At 40.2% G+C, this 19271-nt stretch overlaps 1 protein-coding gene across 4 annotated transcripts in view; it reads left to right on the top strand.

Moving 5' to 3' along the window:
- The first annotated feature begins 2471 nt into the window (after positions 1-2471).
- The window catches only part of LOC130910422 (ankyrin repeat and IBR domain-containing protein 1-like), a 55568-nt gene continuing 38768 nt past the window's right edge, over positions 2472-19271 (top strand). For 3 of the 4 annotated variants that reach the window (XM_057827702.1, XM_057827701.1, XM_057827705.1), the window contains exons 1-5: positions 2472-2766; positions 13411-13666; positions 16740-16911; positions 16986-17117; positions 17195-17416. In XM_057827702.1, coding sequence (XP_057683685.1) covers positions 13479-13666; positions 16740-16911; positions 16986-17117; positions 17195-17416 — 714 coding nt within the window. In that variant the 5' untranslated portion in view covers positions 2472-2766; positions 13411-13478. The remainder of the gene's footprint in view (positions 2767-13410; positions 13667-16739; positions 16912-16985; positions 17118-17194; positions 17417-19271) is intronic. The other variant, XM_057827704.1, reaches the window with a different exon arrangement.

The following is a 19271-nucleotide window of genomic DNA, read 5'->3' as shown; positions in this document are numbered from 1 at the left end:
TTTTAATCAAAAAATAAACTAATAGCTTGCCATTGTGGAAGGTAGTGATTGAAATACACCATTAGGTGTCAAGGGCGAGTTTTAAATTAATTATAAGATCTAGCCAAGTTTTTCTCGTGGGTTTTGCCCCTCGACTGACGCCGTAGTTTCCGCGTTCATTGTACCTTACCTTCATTTGAGTGTTGACTTCACAACGTACGAGACCTCTGATAGTTTGTATATTGTGATTAAATATTGCCATCTAGTGTATTTTTTAGCTAAACGAAATGCTTGAATAGAGTTTGACCAAAGTCTGAGTATTTTTTTGCATAGCTATTTTGATTGGGAATGCCAGTTCTCTTTGCATTGAGCGCTAATCTTTTTGTGAACATTATTTTTTTTTAGAAATAGGAGTATTATTTTTGTCGTGCTTTCAGTAAATGATACTGTAGTGACTTAAATGTTCCGTCCAAATGCATGATGGGAAGTTGGGCGACCATGACGGTCAGTAGTGGCTGCAAATGGTATATCTTATCTGCGTTGTGTTCAATACAGGGTGTTAAGAAAAAGTTTATCTTCTGTCATTCTACCCCACGTCGCTCACCACAATAGTTATAATTGTTGTGGAAGACACGCCAAAGCTTATGCCATTAAATAGTGCGGTCCCAATGAATGCCTGAGTCCACTCCTCTCACTTGTCTCTGCCTCTTGGCTCTCAATATACATAAAACAGTGCCATTGTAGTCTGTTTGCAGCAATGCATGAGTGGGTCATCCTACATTACCGCCCCTTAAAAATTTGACAGCCCTAATAATAACGCCTCGGTCTCATAGAGCGCTTTTTAGGACACTCAAAGTGCCCGGCTTCTACTACATTAGGACATAAAACTCCAGTAACATAGTTCACTTTTCTCCTCTTCTGCTTTTTTTTCTTTCTTTTGTCGCTTTCATAATTATAACTTCTCTTCATTTTGGATATACGCCAATTAAAATAAAGCTAAATCGCCGCTCACTCTCACTCTGAGTCATGTGAGGGAGGGGGGGAGTGTAGTTCAGGGAACTCAGACACAAGGCTTTCATTGGCATGCAGTAAAGCTGCGTGTGCTAAATCTGTTGGCCCTCTGGGGGCCCCTGTTGGCTTGGGGGGGGCTAGGCAATTGCCTGGTTTGCCTAATGGGACGCGACGCCTCTGTAAGTAAATATATATGTTTTATTATTATCCAATGTAAGTCGATGCCATTGACGGCCATTGACGTCCAAATTTTTTCCCATTCATTTTCAATGGCAAAAAAAAAACAATGTCCCCAAATCAACAGGAAATGACCAGATATCAATAAGACGTGTCCCCCAAACGTCCACGATTCTATTGACGCTTATGGAGGGTGCTTCCATTGACGGCCATGGACGTCCAAATTTCCCATTCATTTCAAATGGCATTTACTTTGTTTTATGCCATTGACGGGCATGTTTGTCCATTCTATTGATGGCACTGGGTGGAGCTGAGATCTGTATCTTCACACAGCAAAGACCCAGAGTAATTTCTCCAGAAATTGCAGTTTTTTAGTTATTTTTATTATACATCCACAACATCAGATATTTTAATCACATAATAAATGTAAGTGAAATAATTAAATAGAGAAAGAGAGAGAGAAAACTGAAAAATAAATTTAAAAAATGTTCAATTTTTTAAAAGAATAAGGAGAATTTTGTGGTCTATCAGCTAATTTAAGCTCCTCAACAATTCTACACAGTTTCAAAGCATTACCCCCCTTCAAATATTTCATAGATGAAAAATAATGACATAATTCTTTATGAAAAATATTAAAATTCGGAAGAGATTTGAAATATTTATTCTTACGTCTGAAAAATTTAGCAAGAATTATTGTATTGATGGCTAGGTCGTGCAATGAATCTATATGTGAATAATAAAATGACACAAGACTGAATTTTTAAATGTCAAATTATATTGCTCACCTTTTCACATACCTTTTTAAAGTATAGTTATTCATAGATTGTTAATCATTTATTTACTTTTTATTCTTTTATTTATGTATTTAAAGAATTTACGTTTAAAAAATATTTAATTAATTAATTAATTTTTAAAAAAAATATTATTTTTAATTAATTAAAAAAATATTTCATTAAATAAAGATAGTGACATGCCATATTTGTAGGGGGGATGTTCCCATTAAAGGCAATATGTGAACAATAAAATGAAACCATAACTTGCTAAATTCACAAGTTATTTTCGAACAATGACGGACATAGACGTCCAACCCATGACTCATTTATTAAGAGAAAGTTGGCAGCGATCATTCGTTCCCAGTCAAAATGCATTAAGCGTCTATCGCCGTCAATGGCAACCAACTACGTTAAGGAAAAAATATGATGAGTGATTCGATTTACGAGCGTAGCTAGAACACCAATTAAATTGTCTAAAACCAGCGCTGTGTGTCGAAGAAGAAAGTCGTCCAATCAGGTGACTCCCCCTCGCGCATGCGCTATTCGTGATCCTCCCCGGTAGCAACAACAACAGTGAAGCAGCAGACCAGTGACCACCAGCGGCAGCTGGGCTCGCAGTCATCCGCCAGTCTCGCCCCTCTTTCGGCAGCCGCCTAACCATCGTCGCTCCCCGCCGCACAGCCCCGCCTCCTGGCCGGCTGGCTCCTGGTGGCTGTGAAAGGATGCTCGAGTGGATGAGAAGCTCCTCCGGTGAATGACAGCGAGTTATGGCCCAGCGAGAGTTACTATTACTACGCCCGCGGAGCGAGTGAAAACGGCGGCAAAGGTGAGTTGAAAGCGGCTCTGATTTTCTCGTCCAGGGGCTGGTAAACCGCGTTAGCATCTTGAAGCTAACTTGCTTAACCGCAGGTAGCAGGTACGCCTCGTCCTCCTTCCCGCCTGTTCGCCGTGCCTTTTCCGGGTTTTGTCGCCGGTGAGGGAGCTCTCGCAGCCGGTCGGCTTGCCGGACAAAGGCCGGGGCCCCGCCGCGCCGACGAAGCGCTTCATTTTAAAGCGTTTTTGCCCATTTTACCACCATACTTAACACCATTATTAGCACATGTTGCTAAAGCTTCTGCTACTGTTTTGTTCTTTCACTTTCTATGACGTTAGTAAGTCAAATGTTCGTTAACGGAACTCTTAACAATAAGGCTCAGGGCCAATTGACACCTTTCAGTAAGGCGTTAATTGAGTTAATTGTGGTATTATCATGTTAATGTTGATGTATTCATTTCAGTTCGTAAAATAATGAAATTCATTTAGCTGCCATCGTTATATGAGTCACGACAACAATTAAAGACGACTATTTCATAGCGTTTCATAGCGACTCATGACTTGAAATAGGCATTTCAGCCGCTCAAAAATAAACTTTTGCAATAATTTTTTACAAACAACTTTAGAATTTTCCAAGGTTTTAGAACAGTAACTGAATTATATCAAAATTTCTATTATAAAAACAACAAAGAATTGTTAGTTATCATTCATTGTAAATAACATGTTGAACCTGAGGTAGCGGTAGAACTTGAATTCAAAATGGCCAAATATTAATAGCCAAAAATTAACAGTTAAGTTTCTGCAAAAAACAAAAGGGGGCAAATAGAAACTAAAGCAAGTGATTATTCGGATAGTCGACTGATAACCAGATATTTTTGTGATGAGTCGGAACACTCTTTGTTTTCCAGCACAAAGGATCTCATTGCTATGTGATATAATCATCATCTTTTCCTTTAGGAAAATGACTAGAAACAGGTTTTCCTTTAGTTGTGTCAATTAATACAATATAAATAAATTCATTTTAAAAATTTAACTTATTTTCGTTAAATAATATTTGGGGGAAAATGAGGAAAAGTAGCATGGAAAATGAATGAATGAATGTAAGGATAAAAACTTCAAACGGATTGGACGTGTATGGCCGTAAGTGGCAGGCAATGCCAGGCAGTGAGCTATTTTGGGGCATTTCAAGTCATTTCCTGTTGATTTGGTGTACTGAAAAGGAAGTGACTCAAAAATGTCCTTAATTGAATAGGAGGTGAGCTGTAAATGCCCTGAAATGAACAGGAAGGGCCTGTAAATGCCAACAAGACATGCCCTGATTTCAGTGCCATTGACAGCGCTCGACGTCCAATCCGGTTAAAATGAAATGAATGTTTAGCGCCATCAATGGCAGTCAGTGAGCTAACATAGACACGATTCAAATGGAAAATTTTGGTTTAATTGTTTTTTTTTTTTTTTTTAAAGAGACACCTTTTTAAAACCTATCAATTCTTGGCCTGAACATATCGATAACCTTTTGGGCTACAAAGCGATATGTTGTCTAGTGCAGTAGTTATCAATTATTTGAGTAATCGATTAATCTACCGACGAGTGAGTTCAAATAATCGAGTAATCGGATTAGAAACATTTAAATTTTAGGAGACGAAAAACCATAGACTTCATAATGTATTGATGTGACACATTGGCCATTCCCACAATCCGCGTCATTTATTAGCAGTCGGTGACGTGCAGCGATCTAACGCCGGATTTAGGTTGAAAAAGTACGAAAGCTGACCGCATACAAACAGGAAGGATTGTCTCAGGAATTATTTGTTCGAGGGTTCAAGGTTATTATATTTTTTGTACCATGCATGCTAGGGATGTCCCGATCCAGGTTTTTGCACTTCCGATCCGATACCGATATTGTTTTGCACTTCCGATCCGATACTGGCCGATACCGATACCGACCTATCTGAGCATGTGGTAAAGTTTAAAGTTATTTAGCCTCTTTACTTCGTTGTCAGACTCATTTTGAAAAAGGTTTTAGTACTCTTGATAACAACTAGCCAGCTGAATTAGGTGAGTTTGAATAACACACAACGATTGGTAACAAGAAACTGACTTGTTTATTCAGTGACAAACACAAAACATTACAAATAACAAACAGAAATGGCATAGTCAGTCAGTAAAACGTGCAAATTATATTGTAAACTGCCTTAAAAAAGCAAAACACACCAACAACCTCAGTGGAAAATCCCACAAATTTAATGTTTCGTGCATTAGTTACAAAAATTTTATAAAAAGCCTCTCAGGTTTAAATAAACGACTATTTCAGTTTCAAGTTAACAATTTAAAACAGTAAATAAACTACTCAAGTCCCCATTCTGTATCAGCAGCTTTAAACTACATTCAATTAATTTAATTTTGTGAATCAACTGTTAAAGTTGTTAAAATTGCTCCCGTTATTCCATAATTTCCCTTCTGTCTACTTTTGACATGCGAAAGTTTTAAAACTGTTTTGAAGATAGATTCAAGTCATGAATTTGCCGATTTAGGAGTATTTTAGATAAAAAGTTAATTAGGTTCGCTTGGAAGGTTCACAACAGCCTACTAGGGAAGTCTTCTGCTTTAAGATGGCGGCTGTTTACTAAAGCATCTGGTTTTCAATACTTCAACGTTGCTAACGCAGTCGAGTCTGTCGTTAGTTCGATAAACATATGATATCTATTATCTCCAGTAAAACGACGTTGACGTAGTTTTTAGCGGCTGTCAGCAGCAGTCAGGTATTCTTGTGTTTTTTATCCAGCGGCATGAGTTGAGCTAAAGCCGTGAGTTGAGCATTGGCATTACCCGGGTCTATGACAAGCATTATGTTTACTTTCGGGACGCAATGCGGTCAGTTTCTCATTGCGTCCCGAAGACTACGCTGTGTATTAGTTCCGCTTTACTTGACATATTTCAATAATCGGAATTTGGATGTTTGTGAGTCGTCCTCGAATCTTCCATGGCCGAATCGCTCAAGGATGTAATGACGGCTGGGCATGTTGTACCGTGGTTCTAAGTGTTGGATGGTGCGTCTTTACTCACGAGAGATAATGGCTCGTCATCCAGAATGAATTCTTCGGCAATGACTCTTGTTATTCCCTGGGCTGTCGAGTGCCAGTTTGTCACGCATAGCAAAAGTTTCTGCCAGTGTTAGTTGCGTAGGACCTTTCTTTTTGTCTTCGGTTTTCTTAACATACTCCTCATGTTGTTTGTGGTGGTATTTTGCTAAATGCTTGATTAGGTTAGTACCACCACGCTTGACTTTATTGTGGCATATGTTGCACTCTGCCTCTTCGTCTTTGTCGTCCTTTAAGGTGAAATGATCCCACACAGCTGACATTTTTACCGATAAAGTCTCTCGGTAAATTGGGAGACGGTAATGTAAATGTAGTGTGTTGAAGGTGTGCCGTAAAATGCGGACCGGATTTTAGGGAAACCGAAGCAAAAACTGGAATGGATTATGTAAATCGGTGTGCTGGAAAACCCGGACCGCAAAAAAAAAAACTGGATCGGAAGTCTGGATCGGAATTTTTCCCTTGTTCCGATCCGATACCGATGCGCATTTTTCTGCCCATATCGGCGTCCGATCTGATCCAAATATCGGATCGGGACATCTCTACTGTGTAGATTTGGCCATATGTTTAGGGTCATTGTCTTGCTGAAAGACTCAGTGACGACCCATCTTCAGCTTTCGGGCATAGGGCAACAGATTTTAATTTTAAAATGTCCTGGTGTTTCAAAGCATTCATGATGCCATGCACCCTAACAAGGTTCCCAGGGCCTTTGAAATGTTGAATTGTGTCCTATTCTAGTAATTACATTTGGAAACTGGCTCTGTGACATTTGGTTTGAGCGCAATCCTCAAAATGAATTTTGAAATCCATATTGACCTCCTTAGGCGGAAATAGGTGCGATATGGAAGGTTTGCCCATGTTGACAATTACAGACCTCTCTAATATTTTCAAGTGGGAGAACTTGCACAATTAGTGGTTGACTAAATACTTATTTGCCCCACTGTATATCGAAGCGAATAACAAATCTCTCTTAATTTTTTATTCCAGAATTAACAACCGCAACAACTCCCCCACCTGTTGGAATCCGGCCGCACATTGCCGGATTAAGGTTACCGGGTCAGTTTGAACACTAAGTTCGGTTAATACGTGCCCGCCCGTGGGAATTCCAGACTTCCGGCCGTTGTTTAGCACACAAGAGGGAAGTGGACTGGAAGTAAAGCAGACCGGCTTGCTTATTAACTGTACCCTCACTGAGGGAAAAAAAAAGACACTTTTCAAGCATGATGGGAAAGGGCCGTATGCGTCCTGTCTGGCGCATCGTGAAATCTCGCGGAGGGGAGGCCTCCAGAAGAAAAGGGGCGGGGGTGTACACGAAGGCCGGCATTTAAAAGAGGTTCTTTGTGAGACGCCAGACAGATGGTGGTGGACTCAACACTGTAATGATACACTCAGTCAAGCAGAGGTGGGCAAAGAGGCAGGAAATGAAGCGGAACGCAATGTTTAAAGATGGTGATTATCTACCGTGTGTGACCAGAAGCAGAGGTTGGATTTTGGAAAAGAGCAGCTGCTAGAATCGAAATGATGGATTTGCTGTGAAATGTGAAGTCTGGGTTGAGGCTGTTGTTGATCTTAAAGGGGTTCAAAGTTAAGCATTTTCTAGTCAGCGAATGTTTAATTAGTCGGTGGAGTTGATTTAAACAAATTCCGTGCAGTTTTAGTTTCAGGGCTCTGGAGTGGCTAAGCTAACGCGAGTCAATTGGGCTGACTTAGCATGCCAATAAAAAAAAACATATGGCACACATGAAAATCATGGATGACCCATGCAATAAATAGTGTTGGAAACATTTGTAATCCAGAACCTCTGCAGAGAAGCAGGGTGGAGTGATGTCACTTTGTTTTTTTTCACCGCTGATTTTTTTATGTCGTAGCCACTTTCTTTTGCCCATTTCTTCTGTTTGTTTCCACAGCCTGTAAATGCACATTTCGCCATGTTGTCAGTGAACTCCACAGACTGATGCTGCATTAGAGGAAGGGCGGAAGTCAGGAGTTGCCAACCTCCTGTTTTCCGAAATTTCCAGGTTCGCGGTGAATCAGTAACAGGCACACTTTGGCTCAATAGACGATGTTTATTGATTAGAAAATGCAGAATAAATGATATTTATTGATTACAATCCCACAAGAGCAAGCAACAAGTATCAAAAACAAGCAAAAACAATGGTAACGTGACGCTAGATTAGAGTTTGTCAATCCCAGAATCCCCGCGTTATCGTTACAGCACAACTAGTTGTCCCTTAGCAATGAAAATCGCTTACCATGACAAATGAGTGGGAAGCCAGCAACACTCCAGTAAAGCGGCAAAAGGACAAAGCTGGGCGATCCGTACGCTTAATCCAACAGCAGACTACACGGGTCGCCCGGAAACGTCCGCTTTCGTAAGGACGCACCCCTCGGAGGCGGAGAGGCCAACTTCCAGCCCCGGGTGGCGCGGCCCCGTCCAATGACAAACATTAAAGCTACTTTTGGTTCAGCCCCCTTGAAAAAGGACTTTTCACATGGGACAAATGAGCTGTGCTGCAACAGATGCAACAAATGGTAAATATATGGGTGCAAAACAAGTTATCTCGTGAGATTCCCTCTTAGCTATGGAACTCAGGCGCGTACTATGGTGCAAAACAAGTTATCTCGTGGGATTCCCTACTCAAGCGCGTCTCCTAACTATGGGAACAAGGTGAAAAACAATACATGTTGTTACAATCTATGTCACAGAAGCAATCATACATCACAAAGGCATAATGTAATATTTTCCCCCATCACCTCCAATCTGGAAAAAGTATCATTGGAACGCCTCCACTATTTGATCGCTTACGAGAAAGCAGATTTGCTGGAAGTCAAAATGTCGTTTGATGGCCAAAATAAAAAACACAACTTGTCGCAATCAGCCGTCCTTGCTATTTACATTCACTTGAAACGCTTTAAGGTCGCTACTGGTACCCTCCGAGCGGGCTGAGTCCTACTTCTCACCTTCCTCAAATGCAGTGTGAGCACGAGTGGCCAAAGCACTCCTCTCTATTGTGGTCGTATTACGCATTTTAAAAAATAGTCCTGCAGAATGAACTGTATTACGGCAGTTTTTTTGTGATATTGTTTTGGCCTCATGGGTGTTTTGGAACAATAATCTGCATTTTGAATTTATTTGAATATGTTGGATCTGTTCGTAGATCTGTATTGGCATGCTAAATTGGCCCCATTGACTCACACTAGCTTAGCCACTCCGGAGCCCTGAAACTAACAAATAACTTACAAACTGCACGGAATTTGTTGAAATCAACTCCAACGACTAATTAAACCCGCGCTAACTCGAAGATTAAGCCTAATGTCAAAAATTCTGAACTGCCGCTTTATGAAGGATGATGAAGAACTGACAGCGAGGTGAGTCTTTGTTTCAGTGGAAGTGGACGTTTCTAAAGTGAGAGTTTTTTTTCGTTTTCTTTGGCTTTCATTGACGCGAAGGGGTGTGATATTACATTGAAGTGGTGATGTATCGCGTTGCTTTGTACTAGCCGAAAAGGTTAGCAATATGCTCCTTTCAAGAATCAATATCTTTTTAAAAAGGTGCCATTGTTTTGAAAAAAAAAATCTAAATCTTCCGTTAGAATGAATAGTGTCTACTAGAGGTGGGAAACTTTGGGTACCTAATGATTCGATAATGATTACAATTCAGAGGCTCCAATTCGATTATAAATCGATTATTGATGTCGCCCAATACCCCCCCCCCCCCCCCCCCCCCCCCCCCCCCGTCCCTTTTAATGTTTTGTACATTACTTCCAAAATAGTTTAAAAATCCTATTAGGCTAAACCAAACTAATATTTAGGTATCAAGTTAACAGTTAAAAACATTGAATAAAATACTCAAGTCCCCATTCTGTATCAGCAGGTTTAAACTACATTCAATTAATTTAATGATGTGAATCAACCGTTAAAGTTGATAAAATTGCTCCTGTTATTCCATAATTTCCCTTCTGTCTACTTACAACATGTCAACGTTTTAAAACGGTTTCATTATTTAAAGATAGTTCCAAGTCAAGAATTTGCTGATTTAGGAGTATTTCTGATAAAAAGTTAATTAGGTTTGCTACAACAGAGCCTTCTAGAGAAGTCTACTGCTTTAAGATGGCTGCTGTTTACAACGGGGCAACTACTAAACGGCAAGCCTGTCGTTTCGCATCTAGTTCTTTTTATATGTTCTAACACCGCAGTCATCTAGTTCTGCATATATGTGTTAAGGGTTGTTCCGATCATGTTTTTTTGCTCCTCCGATTGCTTGTTTTTTTTTTTTGTTTTTTTTTTGCTCCCGATTCAATTCCAATCATTCCTGATAATTTTTCCCGATCATGTACATTTTGGCAATGCATTAAGAAAAAAATGAATAAAACTCGGACGAATATATACATTCAACATACAGTACATAAGTACTGTATTTGTTTATTATGACAATAAATCCTCAAGATGGCATTTACATTATTAACATTCTTTCTGTGAGAGGGATCCACGGATAGAAAGACTGGTAATTCTTAAAGGATAAATGTGACTTTGTATATTGTGACTAAATATTGCCATCTAGTGTATTTGTTGAGCTTTCAGTAAATGATACTGCAGCCATTTAACTTCTGGCCAAATGCATGATGGGAAGTGCAACCATGACTTTGCGTAGGGGTACCAATTCATATATCTTCTCTGCATTGGGAAAGAACATTATTACCACCGTTAACGCAATAAATTTGATAGCCCTACTTTAAGCCAAAACTACTCTGGATGAGTGTAAGACATTTTGACTGTAACGTTAAATACAATTAGAAAACGATTTAATTCAAAATTATATATATATTTTTTAAAAAAGGCATGTCTGATATTTTTTTGCCGATTCCGATACTTTGAAAATGACGTGATCGGACCCGATCGATCGGAACATCTTTATATGTGATATCTACTATAGCCGTATGTGGCTGTATGTTTGTAGCACCTAGCAACTGGGCGTTTTTGAATCAGCTGTCGGCCGCAGTCAGGTATTTTTGGGTTTTTTTATCTAGCGGCATGAGTTGAACATGATATTTGCTCTTGGTCCGTTCCTCATTGTGTCCCGAAGACCGCGCTGACTGTGTTTTAGTTCTGCTTTACCTGGTATAATTCAATAATAGGAATTTAGATGTTTGTGAATCGTTCTCGAATTTTCCACGGCCGAATCGCGAATAATCTAAGAATCGGAAATTTCGCACGCCTCTAGTGTCTACGGTAGCTAACTGGCTGCCATTGACGGTGCGAGACATATAATTCATTTTGACTGGATTGGACGTCTACCTCCATCAATGGCACTGAAACCAAAGTTTTCACAGCCAGTTTTAGTGCCGTTGCCCTGTCACTTTGTGTTCATTTTAGGGCATTTACAAGTCACTTACTATTGATTTTGAGCCACTTCCTATTCATTTGGGGAAATTCTATGGTGCTAAATCAAGGCCAAAAGTATTGTGATCTGAAAAAAAGAAACGATGGGAAAAAAAAAATCTTGAATCTTTAAAAAGCTAAAAAAAAAAAAGCTTTAAAAAAAAAAAAAAAAAAGTTAAAGTTGATATTTTTTAGGTATTTCAGGTATCATTTGTGCTGCTATCATTTTTGAGATATTAATATATTAATTTTAAGTGATGGCGTCACTCGCAGCCCCATATGTACTGCAAAATGGACCTGAGGTGGTGCTATTTGTTTGTGCTAGTTGGGGGCACCCTTGTTATTGAGAGAGTTGGTACACTCCGTCAGACGTTAGAGATGTCGATGCCGATCGATCGGGTCCGATCACGTCATTTTCAAAGTATCGGAATCGGCAAAAAAATATTGGACATGGCTTTTTTTAATATATATATATTTTTTGATTAAATCGTTTTCTAATTGTATTTAACGTTACAGTCAAAATGTCTAACACTCATCCAGAGTAGTTTTGGCTTAAAGTAGGGCTATCAAATTTATTGCGTTAACGGTGGTAATAATGTTCTTTCCCAATGCAGAGAAGATATATGAATTGGTACCCCTACGCAAAGTCATGGTTGCACTTCCCATCATGCATTTGGCCAGAAGTTAAATGGCTGCAGTATCATTTACTGAAAGCTCAACAAATACACTAGATGGCAATATTTAGTCACAATATACAAAGTCACATTTGTTCTTTAAGAATTATAAGTCTTTCTATCCGTGGATCCCTCTCACAGAAAGAATGTTAATAATGTAAATGCCATCTTGAGGATTTATTGTCATAATAAACAAATACAGTACTTATGTACTGTATGTTGAATGTATACATTCGTCCGAGTTTTATTCATTTTTTTCTTAATGCATTGCCAAAATGTATATGATCGGAAAAAATTATCGGGAATGATTGGAATTGAATCGGGAGCAAAAAAAAAAAAGCAATCGGATCGGGAAATATCGGGATCGGCAGATACTAAAACGATCATTATCGGATCGGGAGCAAAAAAACATGATTGGAACAACCCTAGTCTTAATCCATCAAAGTACCCAAGTTTCCTGAAGGCAGCGTCATTTGGGGTTGCTTTGAAAGGCTGCCTCTCACAAGCCAACACGCCTCCCGTCGAGGCCACGCCTCCCGCGCCAAAACACGACTAAAAGTTTTGAAACTGAATAAAAAGATCGGAAAGTGAAAGAAAAAAATTAAATGTGAAAAAATAACTGAAATTGGAAAAAATTAGATCTGAAAGTGGGGGAAAAAAATCTGAAGGTGAAAATCAAAAAGTTTGAACCTGAAATTATGAACTTTGTAACTGAAGAAACGGAACTTTTTTTTTGTTTTTGAAAGATTCAAGAAAAAACGTAGTCATTTTCATTGTTTTTTCCAATTGTTTTTTTTACAGATTATACTACTTTTGGCCTTGATTCAGCAACATAACATTCCCAGGTCACTTACTGTTCAGTAACGCAAAATCAACAGGAATTGACTTGTGAAATGCCCCAAAATTGACTCGTGCCTGGCATTGGCTGCCCCTGACGGCCATAGAACTGAGAGGGGGTGGCAACGAATGATCGCAGTTCAGTGGTAGTGAAAGTTTCTGAGGTGCAAGTTTGTTCATAACTTATTGTTATTCCTATACATTGAAAAAAATGCAACAATTAAAAAAAATACTTTATGTGAATTTCTAGTTGTTTATGTTAATCATAAAAAAAAAAAAAACATCTTATTAAACCAACATCGTGTCACCTGTTGCTAGGGAAGCCAACTTACCATCCCTTCAGTCCCTCCCCGAAAGATCCAACCCTGACAAATGCACATAAACAAGCCGCGCGATGCACGTTTTATCGAGCGCACTTTGCCGTTCATCAATGCCCGGAGAGGAATCGATGGCTCGCGTACGAACGTTCATCCTTCCCCTCCTCTTATATTTATTTTTTCCCCTCCTGCTCCTCCCCTCCCACATGGCCCCACCCAGTCTTTCCGGTAAGATAACATGCACAGCTGATAGATTGATGTTTGTCTGCTGCCTCCATCTTTTTTTTTTTTCCCCCTCATCTCTTATCTCACAATCACCGACGACGCCCCTTTTCTCTCTCGTTTTCTCAAGGCAGGGCAGGGCCAACCATGAGCCGTTCCTGAGGAGGGAGGAAGTCGCCACACATCCCGCCGGCCGCCATGGGCAACACGGCCACCAAGTTCCGCAAGGCGCTGGCGGGTGGCGACGAGGCGCTGGCGTGGCAGCTGTACGAGGGCAACCCGCAGTTTCGGGACGGCCTGGACCCCAACGCCTCGTACGGGGAGCAGTACCAGCACAACACGCCGCTACACTACGTGTGCCGTCACGCAATGACGCGGATGCTCAGGTGAGCGGGAATTTTCCGGAAGACCAGTTCGGCAAGACGCTCGCTCCTATTTGCCTGAATGGGAATTAGCAAACCACTTTTTTTGCATGTTTGCTAGCGTGGGAAATTGTTTGGGTACATTGGCACCAACTCAAAAACTTAGTAACTCATCATAACTATTCACAAGAGGTCATTCGCTGCCAGCTCTAACAGCAGTGTTGGGCACGTTACTTTAAAAAAGTCATTGGTTATAGTTACTCACTACTTCTTCCCAAAAGTGAGTTAGTCACTGAATTACTCTATAGTAAAAGTAACTAGTTACCAGGGAAAGTAACCATTTCCGTTACTTTAAAAAGAAGTTGTTGTATTTCAAAGAATTAGAAATTTTCTGTGCAGTATTCGGGTTAGCTGAATAGAGAAGAACAGACAGGTAGTTGTGTGACAGAACCTTGTAATATTTATTGCACCTCACCAGCAACAGATTTAGGGATGTCCCGATCCAGGTTTTTGCACTTCCGATCCGATACCGATATTGTTTTGCACTTCCGATACCGATACTGGCCGATACCGATACCGACCTTTCTGAGCATGTGTTAAAGTTGAGTTATTTAGCCTCCTTACTTAGTTGTCAGACTCATGTTGAAAAAGGTTTGAGTACTCTTGATAACAACTAGCCAGCTGAATTAGGTGAGTTTGAATAACACACAACGGTTGGTAACAAGAAACTGACCTGTTTATTCAGTGACAAACACAAAACATTATAAATAACAAACAGAAATGGCATAGTCAGTCAGTAAAACGTGCAAATAATATTGTAAACTGTCTTAAAAAAGCAAAACACACCAACAACCTCAGTGGAAAATCCCACAAATCCCCCAAGCTATTAGATGCTTTTAATGTTTATGCATTAGTTACAAAAATTGTATAAAAAGCCTCTGAGGTTTAAATAAACGACTATTTCAGTATCAAGTTAACATTTTAAAACAGTAAATAAAATACTAAGTCCCCATTCTGTATCAGCAGCTTTAAGCTACATTCATTTAATTTTGCGAATTAACTGTTAAAGTTGTTAAAATTGCTCCCGTTATTCCATAATTTCCCTTCTGTCTACTTTCGACATGTGAAAGTTTTAAAACTGTTTTGAAGATAGATTCAAGTCAAGATTTTGCCGATTTAGGAGTATTTTAGATAAAAAGTTAATTAGGTTCGCTTGGAAGGTTCACAACAGCCTACTAGGGAAGTCTTCTGCTTTAAGATGGCGGCTGTTTATAACGCATCTGGTTTTCAATACTTCAGTGTTGCTAACGCAGTCAAGCCTGTCGTGTAGCATCTTGTTCAATATACATATGATATCTATTATCTCCAGTAAAACGACGTTGACGTAGTTTGTAGCGGCTATCAGCAGCAGTCAGGTATTCTTGTGTTTTTTATCCAGCGGCATGAGTTGAGCTAAAGCCGTGAGTTGAGCATTGGCATTACCCGGGTCTAAGACAAGTTATGTTTACTTTCGGGACGCAATGCAGTCAGTTTCTCATTGCGTCTCGCTTGACATATTTCAATAATCGGAATTTGGATGTTTGTGATTCGTTCTGAAATCTTCCACGGCTGAATCGCATGTTGGATGGTGCGTCTTTACTCACGTGAGATAATGGCTTGTCATCCAGAATGAATTCTTCGGCAATGACTCCTGTTATTCCCTGGGCTTTGGGACTGTCGAGTGCCAGTTTGTCACGCATAGCAAAAGTTTCTGCCAGTGTTAGTTGCGTAGGACCTTTCTTTTTGTCTTCGGTTTTCTTAAAATGCTCCTCATATTGTTTGTGGTGGTATTTCGCTAAATGCTTGATTAGGTTGGTTGTATTAAAACTTCTTACAGCTTTACCACTACGCTTGACTTTATTGTGGCATATGTTGCTCCCTGCCTCTTCGTCTTTGTCGTCCTTTAAGGTGAAATGATCCCACACAGCTGACATTTTTACCGATAAAGTCTCTCGGTAAATTGGGAGACGGTAATGTAAATGTCGTGTGTTGAAGGTGTACCGTAAAGTGCGGACCGGATTTTAGGGAAACCGAAGCAAAAACTGGAATGGATTATGTAAACCGGGTGCGCTGGAAAACCCGGACCGGACTTCAAAAAAAAAAAAAAAAAAACTGGATTGGAAGTCTGGATCGGAATTTTTCCCGTGTTCCGATCCGATACCGATGCGCATTTTTTTGCCCATATCGGCGTCCGATCCGATCCAAATATCGGATCGGGACATCTCTAAACAGATTTATCCGACATTTGAAGTGCAACAAAAATAAACAGATTTGAATTGCTTACCACAGATGTCGACAAAAGCTTTGCCCCGGGACATAAATTACACTTTACATCAGGGGTGTCCAAACTTTTTGCAAAGGGGGCCAGATTTGGTAAAAATGTGGGGGGCCGACCTTGGCTGACGTCCTTTACGTAGAACAATATATTTAAGCAAATTTTAGCAAGCCATTCTGTGTGTCACATTTGCTTTATTATTATTTTTTTAATTAATAATTTCAACAATCTTGCAACTCGAGATCATCCCTCTAGTTTGTAGAAGATGCCAACCATGGTTTTGGGGATACATTTTTATCATAATCCATGCATGAAATACCCCCCCCCCCCCCCCCCCCCCCCCCCAAAAAAAAAAAAAAATTGAATAAACTATCACGACTACTGCTATGACTAATAATTATAAAAAACAAAATTTTTCAAATGTAATTTTGACAATAAAAGGACTTTTTTGGTATTTCCCCTGTTTTATTTTTAATAATATGTAGTTTTAGAAACACAATAATAAGACGGCAAATATTCGACATCATAGCAACAGCTATTTTCTTCCCTTGCATTTAAAACAGAAAATGACATCGATTTGAGGTGTGACGTCAGTTTCGTCTCCGCAAACAAAATCATATGATTGTGCTTGTCAGGCCTCATGTCAATTACAGTAAGGATGCAAAGCAGAAACCTCTCTGGTCTTCTTCTCCTCTCCAATGAGCACATCTCCTCTCTCTATTTGCCATCAATCTACATTCGTATTTCTATTTCAGTTTGTGACCCCCCCCCTTCCTTTGGCAGGTCTTTCTTGTTCAGCAAGGAGGGCAACCCCAACAAGCGCAACGTTCACAATGAAACATGCCTCCACGTGCTTTGCCAAGGCCCACTTATCCTGCTGCTACCAGAGGGGGCGTTGTCGCCGCGCCTCGCACGGCCTCAGCGGGACGAGCAGCGACGGGCCGACTGCCTGCAGGTACGCTACGGTAGAAAAATTGTGCACAGGAGGAACATTTTTATGGAGTTTTTACATTTTTGTGGTGTCGATAGATGATTCTGAGCTGGACGGGGGCTCGGCTAGAAGGGGGTCAATACGAGAAGGCCAACGTCAACGCCACGGACAACCGCCGCAGCACCTGTTTGCACTACGCCGCCGCGTCAGGCATGAAAAGCTGCGTGGAGGTGATTTCTCTTTGTGCAAAAATGTCATAAAGTCCAATCCAGACTAGTCATAATCATGACTTGAACATGCTTTGCAGCTGCTGATCCGGAGCGACGCCGACCTGTTCATCGAAGATGACGACAAGCTGACCCCGTGCGACCACGCCGAGCGCCACCATCACACCGAGCTGGCCCTCAGTCTGGAGTCACAGATGGTTTTCTCCTCGGCCTCACCGGGACCCGCGCCGCCGCCACCTTTGTTGTCGTCGCACTCCAATGCGGACGCGCGAGGGCAAGTCAAGCTGCTGCAGTATAAAGAGGTGACAAGGTTGAGGGCTACTTTACTTGGTTGATGTAGGAAAGAAGACATGACAAAACAAGGTTTAGTCGAGTTATATTTAAAAATTGTTTTAAATTATTTATATTTTTCTGTACGTGGAATCGAACAGAAAGATTTTATTGTCATTGTACAGAGAACACCGAGATTTAAAGCCTTACCATAACGTGCACCACAGAAAACAAAAGGCTAATATAAACAGCGTATACAGATTGGTAAGGGTGTAATGGTACATGTAATAGTATTGAACTGTTTCAGTACGTGGTGCTCGGTTCGGAACGGATGCGTACCAAACGAGTTTCTGACGTAATATAACCCTTACTTTTCGAGGCTGTGAGTCGATCAGGTTACGGTTTCTTTGTGTAGATTATATTTACTCCGTCTTCTCTACTGTAATGAGGACCAACACGGTAGGACAGTATAACCCAGAAACGTCAACGGCGCGACAACGTGGCCGCAGTGAAACGCGGGCGTTAGAGTCAATTAGCCAATTCACACCAGTCGCAGTGCGGCCGCGTGTTAGATGCGTCCCAGAAGCGGCTCAACGCGATGCACGCGAAAAGAACGGCAGAGTTTATTATTTAACGTGAGACGCGGCCCTCCTACGTCAACATTACTACCGGTAGCTAGGATCGGGCAGACCGGAAGTCACTCGTGCAAAAATACGGTGGATCTGTTCGATTTTCAAACTAATATGCAATCGTAACCTACTTTTTGAGTCCATCAGATCTCTTGAGTGGTAGATCGAGGCACAGTTGACTTGTCTTTGTTGATTTACTGCCGTCTTCTCTGCTATAATAATAACCAACACGGCCCCGTGTTCAATACAAAACCCTCCTACTACAACAAAACAAGTAGGAACTAATATTCACATAGGAACTAAAGTTATACAACATAAAATATACAATATAAATGAATACTACATCACATTAGTAAAATATAAACACACAATAAAATATATAATAGCCCATTTAAATAACATAAATTGAAATGAGCTAAAACACCTGTAATTAAATAATAAGAATAATACACAGATCCTGCTTACAGAATTAAATGTATTAATTTCTGTGTGGTGCTTTAACTTGAGAAAATCCACAAATAAAGCTTTTGAAAACCGTTCATAAGAAAAAAAATGTTTCATTGAGGCATTTCATTTGTAAAATACATGTTAAAATCTTTGTCATTGGGATTGCTTTTCTCTTTAGCACAGGACTTCGTTTTCCCCTTTCTTTCAGAAAGAAAACTGACCAATTCGCGGGGTCTGAAAGGCAAATTGTTGTTGGATTATCTTTAAATACCCGCTACTTTTTGAGCAGAATTCTAACTTTGTGTAGGCTAATGTTCCTATTGTTGAAAGCGCAAAGGTGTTTAATAAACAACTAGCACATTTATATTTTGCATTTTGTTTTCTTACTGTACCGAAAATGAACCGAACCGTGACCTCAAAACCGAGGTACGTACCGAACCGAGATTTTTGTGTACCGTTACACCCCTACTAATCAGTTTGGTTTTATTAATATCCTGTTCCCAGCAAAAAGTGTACATGCAGATTATGCTGTTATAGCGTCCCCACCAATATTGAGACCAAACCTACGTCCTTGTAATGGAGCCATTTCAAGGTGTAGGGGGAAATTCTAATTGCCGTGTAAAGAAGTTTGCTAGTTTCGGTGAGAAGGTGAATTGTATTTTGTTATTGTTGTTGTTCGTGAACTACTTTTCCACACAAACGCACATCAAGGTACCATTTAGCTTAGCAAGGAGAGGTATGAGAGCGCATTTATCAAGGGTTCGTCAGCCGTGATTGCATTTATCCGTCCACTGTAACAGCACTGCATTTT

The sequence above is a fragment of the Corythoichthys intestinalis genome, chromosome 22, assembly GCF_030265065.1.
Source record: "Corythoichthys intestinalis isolate RoL2023-P3 chromosome 22, ASM3026506v1, whole genome shotgun sequence".
NCBI lineage: Eukaryota > Metazoa > Chordata > Actinopteri > Syngnathiformes > Syngnathidae > Corythoichthys > Corythoichthys intestinalis.
The sequence above is the reverse complement of the archived record's forward strand: the minus strand, read 5'-3'. Positions and strand labels throughout refer to the sequence as shown.